Consider the following 18,116-nt stretch of genomic DNA (forward strand, 5'->3'; position numbering starts at 1 on the left):
GGTTCACAGCCATATATCAGCCTGCAGCTGTACATTCAATCTGATCCCAGCAACAGATTGCTTTCTGTTTTGTAAATTCTGTCGAAAGTTTTATTTTCCAGCCATTAACAAGACCCTGTAATTATTTTCATGCTTAATTATTATTAACTCTTTGGGTTTGGGGCTCTGCAGAGGGTCAGAGAGGGTTTGGGTTTATGCAAGATCGCATGGTTTGAATAATATTAATGAGCATAGCTTATCATGTCAAACACAGAACAAAGTATTCTGCTGGTGACATACATCGCTTCCCTGCACTTCCAATAATCAAATATTGTATTTTATTTATACTATTATTATATTAAAACTAATCATCCATTGATTCATTATGTTCCATGTAATAATAATAATAATCATAATAATTGATTGGATTTTTAAAGTGCTAAGTCAAAACAGTGCTCATGAAATAACTACATAAATGCAATGAAGGTCATTAATTCTAGTAGTGTAATGTTTGACCTCTGCTGACAAACTGCAAAAAAACGCAATATATTTACATAAATTTGCCATAAAAAGCTTCTCTAAGTTGTTATTGCTGTTGCAACAGGTGGTATCTTTATATGCGTCAGTTTTAATTATTAAGCAGAGTAAAAAGCTGTAAAGATGACACTGTGTTTGTTCCATTGCACAGACATGCAGACAGGTTACAGAAGATGCTGAATGTGTGTGTTTGTGTTTTTCTTCCCTTTCCTTTGATTTCAGTGTTACACCCACCTTTCATCATCTGATTTATGAACCAGTGCTGTTGTAGCGTTGAGTGCCAGGGAACATAATGATCAATTATATCATTATAAATTATATAATATCAGTGTAATACAGCACAGGCAGATGTCTGACTTCAAAGGCGAAGGGCCCAGGTGATTCTAAATCATTTCAGGCTGATTCCTTTCAAGGTCGAGGCATGTTCATCTGTTACAGTGACTGTAGAGATCCGAGCAATGGGAAAAAAGACCGAAAAGCCGGGCTGTGCACATGTGTCTATATGCATGTCAGTGAAGTACTTTTACTCAATTGTAATTAACACAAGACAATTTGTAGTTTTTTTTTTTGATTTTACGCAACTTCCTCTCCACTACATCTCAAAGGCAAATAAATATTCCTGATAAAATGAAGGATAAAGTGTTTCTGTCCAAGTTGAGAACTTTCTCCTCCCTCTTAAGCTAAATAAAGTCCTTCCCTCTTGGATTATCTGGAAAATGCATTGTCATAAACCTGACCAGGGCTGTTTTTGAGCTCATGAAAAGCTGACTTTTTGGTGATATGTGGTCCTCATTGTACAACGGAGCTAGAAACATTTCCTGATCTTATTGAGTGTGATGCATTGTTTTAAACCAGGCTACAGCATCTAAAGAAGTTCAGATAAGATCATTTTTAAATATGATTTACAGCAGTAAAATGCAAGATATGCATAGTGTAGCTATAAAATGAATCCTAAAGCATCACATTTCAAGGTCAAGTGTATTAATATAGCATATTTACAACAACAAAAAGTACCCAAAGTGCTGCACAAAGATATACATAAAAATACAAGATGTGATAAACTAGTAAAAAAACAAACAAACCAAAAAACAAGATAAGATTTACTAAAACTTATAAAACAGATACACAATAATAAAACAAATATCTAAGAACACAATCAGAAGATAAAACAAAAGTCACACGCTTGCATTCAAATTCATATGCAATAATATAATTATTTAATCGTATAAGACTGACATGGATCAACTTACTGGACACATTTTTACTTTAATCATATTTCAAGTACATTTTGCTGATAGTACTTACCTATTTTTACTGAAGTAAGATTTTGAATGCAGTATATGAGGTTTTACTTTGACTTGGGAACTGACTGCAATGTCCCATTCAAATTCACTGACAAACAAGCAGATCAGATGTCTTAAATACACTGATGGTGTCAGTCATAGTAAATAATAGCTCATCTTGTCTTTTACTTTTGAGGGCTCATACACTACCCACTGTTTCCTTAACCTCACACAGCAGGAGGGAACAGCTGACACAGTCAACCTCTCCCCTATCTGTCAATCTCAAACACATGAGCCAGAAGAAAGAAGCCACTGACACCATCATCTCCTCACTGTCTTCCTCCTCTCTCTCTTTTTCCCCACCCTTGAGACAAGAAATGATTATCCTCCATTATTTCCAAGACAGACTCACCAACAGATTTATTGCCAGCCTTTAAACCCTCTCCGCTGGAGTTTATGGAAAAGATTAAATGCAGTGTTAAATTGCACGCTCCTCTCAATTGGGCTTCCCTTAAACAGCGTCCCACCCAGTCTTCACTTCAAACCCTCTGCTACATCTAGAAGGTGCCTGGCCTTACCGAGTCCTCTGAATCTGAATGATCGTGAAGTGATGAACAATACAAGCAGGAGCGAAGGAAGAAAGTGTCTCCATATGTTGGTTTGACTTGTGTGGGGATGCAAGCTTGGCCAGAGGGGGGACAGTGGTGATATATGATGTGCAAGGCTTTTAATGTGAACAGAGGCTGGCGGGGAAAAGGAAATGTTCCTATACAGATATCCATCACTCTCAGCTCATCACCTTACTGCCTTGTAGCCATGACATCATGGTGGACCAGGACAAAAAACCGAGGAAACGATTGGTTCCGTATGTGGAGGCCGTGCCTTCCTGGGGCCTGTGGTGGCCACATCAGCAAACAAGCTGTTGGTCTTTTGGCTGCTCTGAGTTTTGTAAAGTTCACCACATACGGAAATGACATGGAAGTGTTTGCTGCATGTGTAGTAAAGTGAAGATGCCTCCCACATATTTCTGTCTCATTCTATTTTGATACATCTTGGATCATGGACGTTGAGGTTTTGACCACAGGTTATGAGAGATCCGGTGTGTTATTTGTGTGTGTGTGTGTATTTTATGAATTATATTACATACTAATATGCCCCCTATATATGAATATTATAGTTTTTTTCTAAATTGAGCTGGTATAATACTGTTCCAATAGTAGTTGATGCTTAAAGGAGTAATATAAACTGTAGCAATCAAAATAATATTTTTTTTTTCTGCAACAGTAACAGTACAACAGTGCTATAATACCACTTGGCATGATATATATTACACTTATGTAAACATTTTTGACTATTTTTGTAATTTTGACCTTCATCCTCATTCTTTGTACAGTTTGTTGTGTCAGCACTGAGGGTATTTTATTTCCCCTGACTTGGGCTGCGTGATTAATCAATTTTAAATCGAAATCTGATTTTTTAAATTAGGATTATTTTTTAAAAAGGGAAATCGTCAAATTGATTTCATCTTTCTCTTCCTCTGAGCTGCGCACCTCTGGGTGCTCCTCCTCTTTACTGTGAGAATGGTCTTTCACAGAAGTCCGTGTAATGACCACAAACCTTAAATCTGTGATGGACTCACAGTAGTGATATATGTACAGTCAGTCCAGCTTGTATTTACAAGGTTATAAATTAATACTGAACAAACAATAACTCAAACTATGAATTATGAAAGAGCTGCAGCATCTGAAACCGACCACAATGAACATTTGAAAGATAAACAGTACCACAGTGCTTCAGTTTCATCTTCACAGTTTGTCATGTCTTTTATGTATTGTGATTGTCTCTAACAACTCACCATATATTTTTTATTAGTAAGTTTTGTTTTTTATTTTTATCAATTACTAGAAATTTCAGGCGACCCCATTTGAATTCCAGGCGACCCCAAGTGGGGTCCCGACCCCAAGGTTGAAAAACACTGTCTTACATTGTCCACGCATGGATCCATACTGTGCCGTCTTCTTATGATCTGGGTCTGGGTCGTGGGGGCAGCAGCCCCAGCAGAGTAGCCCAGACAGCCCTCTCCCCAACCACATCCACCAGCTTCGGGGAAATCCTGAGGCGTTCCCAGGCCAGCCCAGAGATATAATCCCTCCAGTGTGTCCTGGGTCGGTCTCCTCCAAGCATGGATTCCCCAATTTAAATATAGCCACATGGGGATCACTCATCTTATGTGGTCCACACACGCACACACGCACACATGACTGATGCCTGTCACTGACTTACATTGGTATAACTTCTGTTGAGCCCATCACGGAATTTTTGGGATTCCGTGATGCCGTCACAGATTTGAGGTAGGGAGCAGTACCTTGCATTGTGGGCTGCTCACAAAAACGACATGCCGACTTCTGTTGTCTTTTGTAGTTTTACCCAAAAATCGAAATCAAAAATCTAGTTTTTAGAGGAAAAAATTGGGATTTTATTTTTGGCCAAAATCATACTGGAGTGTACAGTCTTCTTCTCCATTATCTTTGGATCAAATTTCTTAGATCATAGTAAAACTTATCATGTCCCTTTAACTTGAGACTGATGATACCAATGAATTACATTAGGAGGTTTGTCATTAATCCATTTAAATAAATTCAAAGATTTGTTGTGCAGTTGAGGTCTTATTCTGCATTTGTGCTTTTATGCCATGGCTTCATTAGGAATGCATCTGGATCTGTGACTCGTTCTGTGTTTTATTTATGCATTCATTCATTTTCCAAAACACTTCATCCTTGAGAGGGTCGTGGGGGTGCCGGAGCCTCTCCTAGCTACCAGTGGGCCAAGGTGGGGTACACCCAGTTCATCGCAGGGTTTACTGTATTTCAGTATTGTACTAATTGCTTTCATTATAGATGATCAGAAATGAGCTACTCTTGGACGTGTCTCAGCTGCCAGTTTAACTTCTAAGGCTGTGTAGATCATGGAACTCAAATGACATGACCAACATGCCATATCTCTTACAGCAGGGTGCTCGTGTGGGTCTTGAAAGTCTTAAAAAATATGGAATTTTTAAACACTGTTTTCCAGACCTTGAAAAGTCTGGAATTTTGTGTCAAAGTCTCAATAACATATGGAAAGAAGTTTCTCTCAGTTGAATTTTAGAGTATGCTCAAAGGCACATAATCTTGTAAGATAAGATTTACATGAGGAAAGCATATTAAAAAAAGAACTAATTTAATTTCATTAACCGGTTAGTACTGGAATGATTCTACTGAAACTTGCTTGTGTGATGTCCATGCACTTTTGTGATTTTCATTTCAAAAAACTCATTCATTCATTTTAAAAACTTTTCTGCCAGTAAAACATAATTTACCACGAATTATGCATTCATTCATTCATTTATTCATTCATTCATACGTTTATTAAAATTAACTTTTCTACTACACACAGCAGGTACAATCTCAACCAAAAAACTAGGCACGCAAGTATAAAAGGACATAAAGTCAAGGTCTTGGGGAAAAAATAGCAGTTTTGAAAAAGTCTGAAGTTCTTATTTGGATAAAGCCCAGGCACCCTGTACAGGTCTGAAGGAGTTTGACCTTATTTGTGTAATGAAAAATGTGAAAAACAGTTACAACAAACCTAAGGTTCCCCTCCCAAATGGCCAGGTTGGATCCTGTGTAGCTGCCATGCTTGAACAGCCTTAGAGTTGTTGCTCTCTGCACTGGTCCTGCCTCTCCACCCACCTTCCACCCATCTGTCTTTCCAGCTGCTGTGCGGTGATGAATCTCCTCCCAAAGCTCCAGCCCCACTCCAGGAGAGAGCCCTCTTGTAGAAAGGCCTGTGGAGGATATAATGAATTAGGTGTCTACCCAGGGTTCCCCAACCTTTGACCCGTGACATCATCAATCAAGGAGGTCCTACACTTAAGTGAAACACTGGGCCTCCGATCTGGAACGCTTAGGCCAAGCCCTGCCAGCGAGCACGGCCACTGATTTTCACTTGTTATTATTTGTTTTCACAATCCCTTAGTGTTCGTCCACGCTGATGTGTTTGGAAGGGATACACGACTGCGGCTATAATTTGTTTAAAGCTGGAAGAAGAGAAATATATAGTGAGGAGTGAGAAGAGGACTTGATGGATGAAAAAATGGCGGTCTTGGCCTCCTTTGCACATATGGAAAAAATTTCGTTCCCTCCTTGCTTTTGCATGGCACAGTGCTTTTGCTGGGGGCCTGATGGTACTTTAAAGGAAAGGCATGGTTATCTGCTGTGGGGTTTTGCACTGGAAGTCTTCACAAATGTTTACCGGTCAGTGTTAAGTTTCTAAACTTACCTTATTAATGGTATGTTATTTTGGAAGAATATTAGGAAAATATCAATATATTTGACAGTTTTATATGACAATTTTCATAATAATAATGATGATAATGATGATAAGAAGAAGAAATATGCATTCGCTGGCCAGTTAATTAGGTATACCTGGCTATTCCTGGCTCAGATCCCCTTTTGCCTTTGGAAGTGCCTTAATTTTAGTGGGTTGGATTCAACAAAATTCTGGAAACATCCTGAAGGGGTTTTGGTCCATATTGACATGACAGTATCAAGGAGTTGCTGCAGATTCACCAGCTGTTCATCCTGATGCAAATCTCCGGCTCCACCACATCCTAAAGCTTCTCTGTTGGATTGAAATTTGGTGACTTTGGAGGCCATGTGAATGCCGTGAACATCATTGCCATATTCAAGAATGCAGTGTGTGATGATGTGAGTTTTGTGTCATGGTGTGTTCTTCTGCTTGAAGTAGCCATTAGAGGACAGGTACACTTTGGCCATAAAGAGATGGACCTGTTCAGTTTTGGTCAGTGGGTGGTGTGGTCTTGTACTGCTTTAGCCCTTCTACTTCACGGTTCAGTGTGTGTTCAGTTATACCCCTCTGCATACCTGTCTGACACCACCAACCATGCCACGTTGAAAGTCACCTAAATCATCTTTCTTCCCCATTTAGTTGCTCGGTTGGAACTTCAGATGGTTTTGACCATGTCTACATGCCTAAATGGGCTGAGTTACTACCATGTACTTGGCCTATTACACATACTGTTACCCATAAAGTTGGAATAACACTTCACAGTTCTCTTTTTATTCCTTTTTATACATCCGCAATCACCTTTAACCAGCTGCAATTGTTACATCCTGAGTTTCAGTTGCACTTTATCGATCAAGAATGAATGTCATTGTCACAATCATTTCATGAGAAGAAAAATATTTTACTATAAAATACTTGAAATATATTTTTAGAGCCCGACCAGGGCCGATTATAGAGTATCACCGATTAATCAACATCAGTCAATGTGTAACTGATGTATTAACTTTTTTGCTGCCAGGAGATTCTGTCGCTCTGCTCTTGTGTGTCTGTGCAGCCCGGAGAATTAGCGGAATAGTTAAGCATGTTCAGTTTCACTTTGACAATCACGGACTGCTATCCCCCACCCCACCCCCCAGCAATATTGTATCGGCATCGGTCCCAAAAATCCCATAATGGTCGGGCTCTAAATATTTAATTCCAACTCTTTGGACAACAGTGTACTTGTTTTAACATGCAGTTGAACAGGTGTACCTGTGGCCTTTAAATATATATATGTAACAATGACTACCCTGGTTACCTACATGTGTTTTTAACCATGTACATTATAATGGTTTGGTTTTGAGATGGATAATCAAAGTAGTGCTTTGTCTGCATTATTCCATTGCAAGTAATGATAGCACAACAGCAGTAGTATGCATTTTCACAGCTATATATGGAGTATCCTGTATTTTTGGTGTTGTAAATATATAGTGATAACTTATTTTAGGCTTTTCCTGTTTCGTATCATATCTTACCAAGTATCCTGAGCATATGGTATATGAGGTATGTGGTCTTTTATAACCTTCTGTGTATGAATAGGTGATTTTAAGAGACCTGGGTGATGGTGTCAGTTTTCCCTCGCTACTTCACTTTATTCTTTCCTTTCTCTTTTTTTGTCTTTCTTTCCTCCACGGATGTAAAAAATTTATGAAGCCTTCGGTTTTTTATCACTGTACCATTTGTTGCTGTACAAATTCGCTGTTCGGCTCCACTCTGATAGGCCTGATGTGACAACTTGTTCAGGGAACAGCAGCAGGAACTGAGAGGTTATCTCTTGACATTTTTCTTCTCTTTATTACATACACATAACTCAGTTTGTACTCCATGTGTAGTTCTCTTAAATGTCGAGCAGAGGTAGGGAGGTTCAGGTTTTGTGTCTGATGTCTGTTTGAGCACCTGGATTCATTTCATTTCTCGTGATTTGAAAGATTTACTCTGATGGATTCACCAGTTGTAAACATTGCGGCTGCATCTGTAATGTCCTGTGGTGAAACAGGGATGACAGAAGACTATGGTGGATTTTTTTTATGCATACGTGAGGTTGAGTTAATGTGAGTGTGAATAGTTATTGTCTCTTAAAAGAAAGAAAAACACATACAGAAGCTACCAAAGCATGTGTAGGATAAGGAAATAACATTGATGGGGTGCTAAAAGCTTAAATGAGATGGAATATGAGAGTATACTCGGTTTTGTTTGACCTGACTGTATTTATCAGTGCCGGCAGTGTAGCCCGTGGTTCGGTAATATGGATGAGGAGCAAAGTGAGGAGTAGTGTAATGGAGTGCTGGAAAGATAGAGCAGCAGGCTGATGAATGGAGCCCACAGCGTCTCTCCGAGTGTCAGCGGGAGCTTCCAGGATGATAACCTCTGCTCCACTCAGCTTCCAGCATCACACAGTGGTTTCTGTGGTGGTTTTTTTACTGCACAGCTTTCATCCCACATCCTACCTCACACTTGATGTTCTTTCTTTCCTTCTCCTCCCTTCTCTTATCACGCTCCTTCACTTCCAGCCAGATTCAGGTGCTGGACCTCTCCTTCTGGCAGGATACGAGGACGGCTCCCTGTTACTCTGGGATGTAATCCAGAGGTCCAAGCTGAGCCACGTTAAAGCCCACCCAGAGCCTGTCATGTGCCTGACCTTTGACACCAAACGTCTGAAGGGCATATCAGGCTCATCTGAGAAGAACCTCTCCTCCTGGATACTGGACACGCAGAATAACCTGCAGGTAAGAAGTGAACATCTAATTGAAACTTCGTCAAAATTACAACAGAGTTAAGTGCAATAGGACAGGACCTGCAGTTATATGATAAGTAAAATTTGTCATTATAATTTTTACTAATGACTCATTGTGATGCTGCAGAAGAGAGAATATGAGAATATAAGAGAATATGGCCTTTGAATGAATGTCACATCATTATTTTCCTCATTTTTTCAGTGCAAATGCAAAAAACTGTCATACACACTTAATTCTTAAGTCATAATCAAATAACAATTTAACATCTATATTTAGCATTGTGTTTAGTTTATGACACTGTCACATAAATGGTAATCCATAATATTTTTTCTTTTTTTGTCATTGTCAAACTTGAAGATTTGTGTTTTTTATCCAGAGCCTCAATGACAGCATGTTCTCTTGTGTAATTCATTTGAAATACTGCAGTGTCCTTACTCAAGGTCCTTAGCTGCTAAAATGAATAACAAACTGTTGCACAAGTCTGATGCCTGAAAATATTTTAAAAAGGTAGCAGTGAAGATGGAAGGAGAGTACTGTTGCCTTTCTCTAGGCTCTCTTGGAAAACATCAGGGGCCAAAGAGGAAGAGGCACAGTGGGGCTTCGGGGCCATAAATCAGCTGCTGGTTACACAGCGTTGGCAGGGCCAGGGGCCAAGGGCCGGGCTCGGGCTGTCACTCCAGACTCCAGCCACCCACGTACACATTTACACATAGTCGCACATAAGACCAAGATAACACTAACTAACCAGTACTGTCCTTTGTAACAGCCAGTAATTATTACTGTAAATTTACCTAAACAAATGTAAATAATTTTTTTTAAATGATGTGAAAGTGGTCCAACTCTGTTCTAAAGCCTTTTCCAAAGCATCTCCTGCCACACCAAAAGAGATCACATAGGCTTTGTACCATAAGCCATCGCTTCAGAGACTTAACGCCTCATTTGGAGCTGTATTTCTCTTGATTTCATGAGCAAAAGGGAATGCTCCCATATTTCATCCAACCCCCATGAATCAGAGCTGAAGGGAACCTGAGTCTGATACAGTACACTCCTGCACCGGGAAGGGGTATTATTCTTTCCAACGCTTTTTACAAATGGATGCTTGAATTAGAAATATTTGCAAAGTCTACATTTTTTTCACCGTGAAAATGCGACTAGAAAAACACTATGAAGAATTTGATTCAAAATACCAAAAACAGGAGGAGAGTGGTTTATTTGGTTTATTTTGCTGCAGCAACAAAATATTGATTCAGCATATAATCCAGGATGAAGATGACAGGAAAAAAGCACAAGGAGAGGGAAAAGATCCAACAGGGGCTTTTAAATTATCCTGAAGTGCAGCTCAGTGTGACGTCCAGACAGCTATACTCAGTTCTTCCCACAAAAGTATTTTTGTGTGGCAGGAGTAAGGGGCGGGGGGACGTGCCGGGTGGCGGACCCAGGCCCCGGGTCCTGACGGACGACCCGTGAGAGGTAATAAAAATATCAAAACCTCGGAGGCCCCTTAACTAAACAAAAAACACATCTGCAGTAAAGGGAACAGTAGTTCACAGTGGGAGGCTGCAATAAAGGCTGAGGAGGCTGTAAGTGCCACAGCATCCCACTTCCCACAAATTACCCCTGCGATACCGTTCAATGTAGTGAAAAAAGGAGGGTTAGGCTGCTAGATGTTGCGTTTTGTGAAGGGAAACTGAACATGACACAACACAGTGCAGTTATGATTTACTGAAGCTGAAGGGAGCTTATCAAAGGCAGATAAAGAGAGATAGCCTCAGGAATGGAGCTTAATGTATTACACATGGCTCCCAGAGCCTTTATCTGCTGTTTGACCTGGCTGGCCTGATAACATTTTCATAGTAATGAGGCATCATCCTCAGACGTTTTGTCCCGCTTTCTTTGTAGTGTGCATTTTTGGGAATGTGTCAGGGTAAAGCTGTGAGGGCGTTGGTGTTAAGGTTTACATGCTGTTAAGCCAGATGGACATGTATTTAGGCGGCCACTCAAATGTATTGACAGGTGCAGTGACGGGTTCCTCTAGGACAAAGAACAAGCCAGAGGTCGTGGACCGTAAGAGAAGGAGAAAGCAGGTATAGACAGAGGAAGATTAGCAGTGTACATCAAGCATGTCTGACAGCGAGTTCTTTTTGAGACTGATGACAGTTCACTACAGGTGGAACTCCTGCTACTCAAATTCACCACAGTGTAAAAATATCCACGTTGTCTCCATCCAGTTGCCACCTGCATGGTATCCTCCTTAAAACTGGAATTCTTGATGCTCCCCCAAGGTTACTGTAGTTAATGTAAGACTATAACTACAAGTGAAGAAAAATATTTTAACTGAAATAAAATCAACAGTTTCCTAAAACTAAAATAAAAAGACTATAATGTTAAATGCCACACAAAGTGAAATAGAATAGCACTTAAACTAAGCTTTGTTTTCATTTTCTGTCATACAAGAATACAATGAGTTTGACTATGGGACCTTAAGGAAACAATAGTGTTATAATCTTATTTAAGGTTTTGTGTTATTTCATCGTTTGTTTTTCAGCTTCTGTAAGTCAGGTCTCTCCTAATAACACCCAAAAAAAGACAAAATAAAAGCAACACTAGAACTGGTCAGTTCCTCATAATACAGTATATGTTTATATATATATTTAGCATGCATTTGCACCCTTTTACTATTTGCACTTGGATCGGATGCCAAACTGTATTTTGTTGTCTAATACTTGTGCTTGTGCAACAACAATAAAGTCAAATCTAACTTAATCTAATCAAATAAATGTTGAAATCTCTTATGGACTTTGCAACTGAAATCAAAAACCAAACTGAATCAACATAAAAACCAATAAAAATTTCATTCCAGGTCTGACCCGAATGATAATTTAGGTTACTTCAGCCTGTTTCTCTCTACTGACATATTGTTTCAGCCACAGCTCTTCCAGAATATGAGTATGTCATAAAAATTATGCCTCTTTCTGCTGAGACCCCCCCCCTTCTCTCTCTCTCTTTTCTCAATGGGGCCGCTCACCTGTTTGACACATCCATCTCCTGTCAGCCGGAGCCAAGCTCTGACAGGCGAGGTGACAAAAGGCTGTAATCTCCCCGCTGCCGAGTGTGATTCAGGGACAGGGTGTGTCAGAAATACCTGCGAAAAAACCTCCCGGCCGCTAGGCTCGAGTGAGTGAGCGATGATGGGACGTTTCAGTGGCTCAGCGTGAACGGCAAATATGGTGCCAAGACTGGAGGAAAGACATGGAGAAAAGTGGAACAAGACTTAAGTGAACGTCTTCTCTGTCGGCGAGATAGTACAAAAGAGGATCCTGAAGTGTGAGTTTGTGTTGGATGTGTTGTAGCCCACAGAGAGGCTTGTGGGTCCAGCTGCTGAGCAGAACTGGTTGCCTCCTGACAGCTGAGAAAGCTGGCATTCAGACAGCGAACCTGCAGTTGTGTGTGTATCTGCATGCTTTAACACAGGCCTGGGAGTAGCGTTCAAAGAAAACAATATGAATGATGGAGCCCAAGGATGGATTGTGTCTATGATGAGATAGTGAGGAAGCAAGAAGAAGAAAAATGGAGCGTGAAATAAAACGAGCCAAGACTCCCCGGTTAGAGCTAATGGATTTCATTACAGACTGAGGCCTGGTAAACGGTGCTGCTCGAAGTCAGCAGTGTTTCCTTAGGGCTCATTCAGCAATGGTGTGGCGCAGCAACAAGAACAACATGACTGCTGCTCGAGAACATGGAATTAAAATGATGTGTAATTTAAATCCTTTCACTTTTCAAGTACAAAGACATTTAGAATCAGTGTTTTTCCCATTATATTGTAACCAAAGAAGTGGAGTTCCTGTCCTACTTCCTCTAGTCAGATGCTGTATTAGGTCAGTGTTTCCCAAACTTTTTTCCTGGGGAAATGACAAACCATTACAATTCACTGAAGCACTGAACTACAAATCATAAGAAGAGCACATTTGTGCATAAATTAATGTTCATGACCATTTTAAAGCTGTTTTTTTTTTGCATCACCTTGGAATATTACCTTAAATGAATATATAGGACATTTGATAAATCACACAGATCACAAATTTATTTTATGCATGTTTTGAAAATATATACCCTTATTTAATACATAATAATTGAGTGTAAAAAATAGACATTGTAAATACTGAGGTGGACTCAAAACAGGTTCTCATTTCAACACTACATTACAAAGCCCTTTCATATTACATGCAGTGTATGGTTATAAGGAAGAAAGTACAATTTTCAGAAGAACACAAATATTAATACATTAATACATACTTTTTAAAGGGTTTTAGAAATATTAACGCCTGTTATCAGTACACAACTAGGTTTGTGTTTTATTGCAGCTATTCTCAAATTGCATCTCAGTCAATTTAACCAGTGAACAATCAGTTAAACACATCAGGTTCATCCCACATCAAATGTCATCAAGCACATTATGAGCACTTAAAAAAGTATACAAAAAAATAAATCTCCTGTGACCCACCTGTTATTCACAACCCAGTGTTTGAAAGGGATGCTGTGTAGTAATATTACCACTTACGGCTTCATTTATGTCTAATTATTTAACCTGGTGATTTATTTAGTCTATAAAATGCATAATATAATGACCTGTGGTGGATAAAGAGCTAGTGTAGCTACAAATGAGCATCATTAATTAAAAATCCAGCTTAGTTTTTACACCATTTCTCTTCTTCTCAGACTGTAGAAAGTAAACAATTAGCCCTCCGGCCTCGCTGAATGACTATTACTAAATCATTAGCCATTTTCTGCTTACAATTGACCTTTTAATGAAACAAATGCCTTTTTCCTGACACAAACTATGGGAAGCAAAACAAACAAAAACAGACACTTAAACCCATCATTATCAGGACACTAATGCAAACCAGATGGAGAAGAGGTAGGGGCATACCAACTTCTTGAGGTAATAACAAAGCTCCAAACAGGCTGTCACCTCCCAGGTTTCTTTGTATTATTAGATCTGGTTTGTTTGGTCTAAAAGCCACACATTGGTACATGGGTTTGGTGCAGGCAACCGTGGTTTGACTTTCAAAAGAACAAAAGATTGCAATCACATCACAGCCTTTTCTGAACTTTCTTGCTCTGTTTTGATCAATGACATGCCTCCCTGCTTTCTCTCTCCCTTGCATTCCACTTTATCCACTTGGGCTATGAATACCTGGCTTATGTCTTCCACATGCAGTTTGTGGATGGTTCCAGCCCGGAACAGGAGCATGCAGATAAATTCTTTGACGTCTCCTCCCATCTAGGGTCATTAGTCTGCCTATTCCCAATTTTACGCTGTCTAGTTTGATTTTAGCTCTCATATCCAGATGTTTGCGTCTCATCTACCTACGCAGCTGAGGTCCTTAGTCCGTAGGAAGAGCACGTTTGCTCCTCAGGAATGCCCACCGCAGCAGGCGATAGTGATCTTAGCCACCATTCATTATAATATGTCAGAATGTTGCCCCTTTAGAGAGATGGATACAGTCCTTGGGACACTGTAGATCACAAGAAGAAGGAGCTGTGGCTAATCTTTAACAGGCAGACGTTACACCGGTGGATTTATCGGGTCTCTTCTCTTGCTGACCAGACCTTTCAGTGCAAATGTAATTCATCAGAGGCGCTTAAAGCAACAACACTTCTGCAAACAAGCATTTCAGTGAGATGGTCCCTCTTTTTCTTGCAAACTGTGACAAAGGTAACTCAAGACCCTTTGCGCTCCAGAACAGGCCTCCCTAACTCCAAACCAAATAGTGGGACGCAGAGAGATTTGCTCACAGCCCTCGTGCCGTAATGTTTTATGGCCGATGATTGAGTCCCAGGAGTCAGCTCGGCCAGGTTCAACAGACATGCAGCTTCACACTCGGACCTCAGTCATCAGATCAGCTGATAGTCTCTCCATGTTGCTGTTTGTGTTGGCTATATTTTCCTAGACGGCAGTGATTAATTGAGTTACTGACCTAATTACTTTCTCTGATTATTTTTGCCCACTATTTGCAAATGGTTTATATGGTTTCAGTAACACATTCGCCTCATAAAAAACAGTATACTTTTCTTACAGATGGTGTGTGTTGAAGTGCCTGTAATAAACATGCAGGTCTGTCGGCAGGTTTGTGATATACCTACAAACACCTGCTGAGACTCTCACACTTTTATTTTATTCTGTGATTTTTACAGCTCCAAGACGATGTGACTCTGGTCAACCCTGGGGTTTCCCAGCTGTGTGTCCGAGGGGACAGTAAGCTTCTGGCATCAGCGGGCTGGGACCACCGGGTGCGAGTCTTTGGCTGGAAGAAGTTGAGACCACTGGCAGTCCTGCAGTATCACACTGACATGGTGCTTAGTGTGGCCTTCTCAAACCACCAGGACTCCAGACAAAGGCTACTGGCTGCTGGATCCAAGGACCAGCGGATCAGCCTTTGGTCAATATACAATGAGGGGCCGGACACTGGTTGAGCCCCTGAAGGAACACATTGACTCTTATTTGGTGCTTTTTCTAACGCTATGCCCAAAACGGCTCTCATTGTTCACCAGTCATCTGACACATGGAATCTGGGCCGTAAATTATGCTTTGATAAATTTATTTCTTAAAAACTTGACTCGAGTTTTTCTAGTTAAAATTATACTACACTATAGAAAAACCCTAACAGCTATAGAGTCAGAGCTCATCTGTTGAATACTTAAATGCACTGCATAGAATTTCTGCCGCTTATAGGCCTCCCAATCAAAACAATAACAAAATACATAGTTTGATGACGTGAAGCAGGATGGCATCATGGGAATTGTTTTGCCATCATTTGCTGTAAAAATCTATCTCAGGCTGAAATAATGTTTAGAGATGAGGTAATAGAGTTTTATTTACGTCATATTAGTTATGATTATTAATAAAGCTATGACACCACTGACAAATGACATGCACTGGTAGACTCAATAAAATAACACTTCACGGAGTTTGGTAACATGTGATAGGACATATAACAGAACTAATTTTAAGATATTTTAATGCAGAAATGTTACATGTAGTGTCTTTTTTGGCACAAACTGACTGTTAAAACTTTAATGCAGTGGCCTGTGCATGTTATTGTTTTGACTGATCTGATAAGAGATTTGCTCCAATGGACTTCAGCTTGAGGCACCTGAGTAGCTATGTAATCCTGTGTTGTTATTCCAGCAGGTTTCAGCTTAACACAGACCCTTCTGCCTGACCTGAGCTGCATTTGTCAAACAAGGTTAATCACAGCAGTGACATAGAGAACTTTAGACTGTTGGTTAAATGAACTGTCTCTCTTTTCTATTACTGTAACTTGTGTGTTCTTTTTTGGGTTTTTTTAAGAAAGTGTTGCCTCTTTGCAAAGTCAGATGGAAATTAAAACCTGCCTGTACCATGCCAAATATATAAAATAAGGTATATAAATGTCCCTGATGTTAGAAGTGGTCGGTGTTTATAGATTAAAACTTAGCATTAGCTCACTCGCACGTAGCGCCAACAGATGTCTTTTTTAGGAAAAATGACATTTGCCATGAAGAAGGCCAGGGGTCTTGTTGTGAAAGTCCCAGGGAAAATAGAGAGGTGTTGTTTTTCTATCCGCTGTCTCTAATAATATCTTTGTAAGTCAATGAGCAGCATGGGAGCTCATGTGTTACAACACCATGCCGAGAGTCTGGGGGCCGGTGCTTCAAACGGTAGACGTTCTGCTTCATAAAGGCTTCGTCTCCTGGGATGACTCCAAGTTGAGAAGCTCATCATGCTGTACAGGAAAGGCCTGAGAAATCAAAGAGCTAGACTTGCATAATGGCCACGAATCATTAGTGAGCAGAGGAAAGACAAGGTCATTTGCTAGACAAGCTGCCTTGCCATGACGCTACTGTCACGGAAAAAGTCTATACATGCAGTTTTCATTGGTTTTTTTCTTGCTCGAATCCAATGTTGTCTGATAATTTGTGTTTTTACTTAAAAGTTGATGAAAACATATATTTAAATATACAGAGAAAGAGGATTTTGTTCACTTTTTCTCGTTCATGCCTGAATTAAGTGCTTCAACAGTTGACATGTTTTCCTTGTTCCCTGCAGAGCTCCATCTATACCTTTTGTTCCGTGACCCCTGTGGTGACATCTTGCATTTATAATAGCTTCCTAACTCTCCTGTTGGCTTTGAACAAACACCAGTGGTGGTGTGGGGCAGCTTCCGTCCATTCTCTGATAAATCAAATCCTCAGTCCATTGGTGAGGATGTCTGCTGAATGGAGCAGACAGCAACACGCTGGCCTTAGAAGTGACTGGTGGGGTGGTGGTAGACCTCGTAAATCACTTCATAATGGATCATTTAGGAAGTCAATAAATGGACAGGGATACTCCTGCTACAGAGCTGGACTGCACAATAGGTCCTGTGCTTCACTTATCACCTGACGTGTGTCTTCCTTGGCCTTGAGGGTCAAAGGTCAGCCTGGCTCTGGGGATAGGACATAATCCATCGGGTTTGTTGTGAGTGTGAACATTTGTGTGTGGTAATGTTGTCACCTTCTACACCTTTGGATGCATTCATAGGTTATAAAATTACATAGGACATCACACACAGCTCGGTTATTTACATTAATAGTGAAAAATAATAATTATAAGGAAACAAACTCTTTCTGTAAAGGATATTGTGAATGTTTTACATCACAGCGAAGGTGGTTTTATTTATGTTGCCAAATGTTAATCGATACAAATGTACACTATTAAGCTCTATGCTCTGGGGTGATGATGTGTTATGATTTTCCACATAAAACATCTATCAGCAACATCATGCATGTCTTTAAGTGAGAGAAAATGTAAAACATGTGCTATGATGTGTGGGTGGAGAACTCTGGCTGGTTTACCTGGCTTGTTTTTAAATAACTGTCCCTAGGTACGGCAGGCAGGCAGGCGAAGCCCAGCAGCAGAAATGTACACAGAGGTGAAGTAAACGCATCACAACTCTGATAGGCCTGTCACAGCAGATGTTCCAGATGCAGCTGAGTGTCAAATGATGCCTCAAGCCACATTATCATCCATCGTCTGCCTCCTCATTCTTCAATGGCAAACCCTTGGCATCCTGTGTTGTGGAGCCCAACACATCTGGGCACATTCACATTTCTGCAACATAGCCGGGTCCAAGCAGGTTGCTTTTTTCCTCTGGGTGGAATGAATGATACACTC

General features: G+C 40.2%; 1 protein-coding gene across 2 annotated transcripts in view; it reads left to right on the top strand.

Moving 5' to 3' along the window:
• Positions 1-16,408, top strand: part of gnb1l (guanine nucleotide binding protein (G protein), beta polypeptide 1-like) — a 32,851-nt gene extending 16,443 nt beyond the window's left edge. For both annotated transcript variants that reach the window (XM_030144566.1, XM_030144565.1), the window contains 2 exons: positions 8,696-8,911; positions 15,116-16,408. In XM_030144566.1, the coding sequence (XP_030000426.1) occupies positions 8,696-8,911; positions 15,116-15,394 (495 nt within the window). In that variant the 3' untranslated portion in view covers positions 15,395-16,408. The remainder of the gene's footprint in view (positions 1-8,695; positions 8,912-15,115) is intronic.
• Positions 16,409-18,116: the final 1,708 nt, after the last annotated feature.

This window comes from Sphaeramia orbicularis, chromosome 9, assembly GCF_902148855.1.
Source record: "Sphaeramia orbicularis chromosome 9, fSphaOr1.1, whole genome shotgun sequence".
NCBI classification, from domain to species: Eukaryota; Metazoa; Chordata; class Actinopteri; order Kurtiformes; family Apogonidae; genus Sphaeramia; species Sphaeramia orbicularis.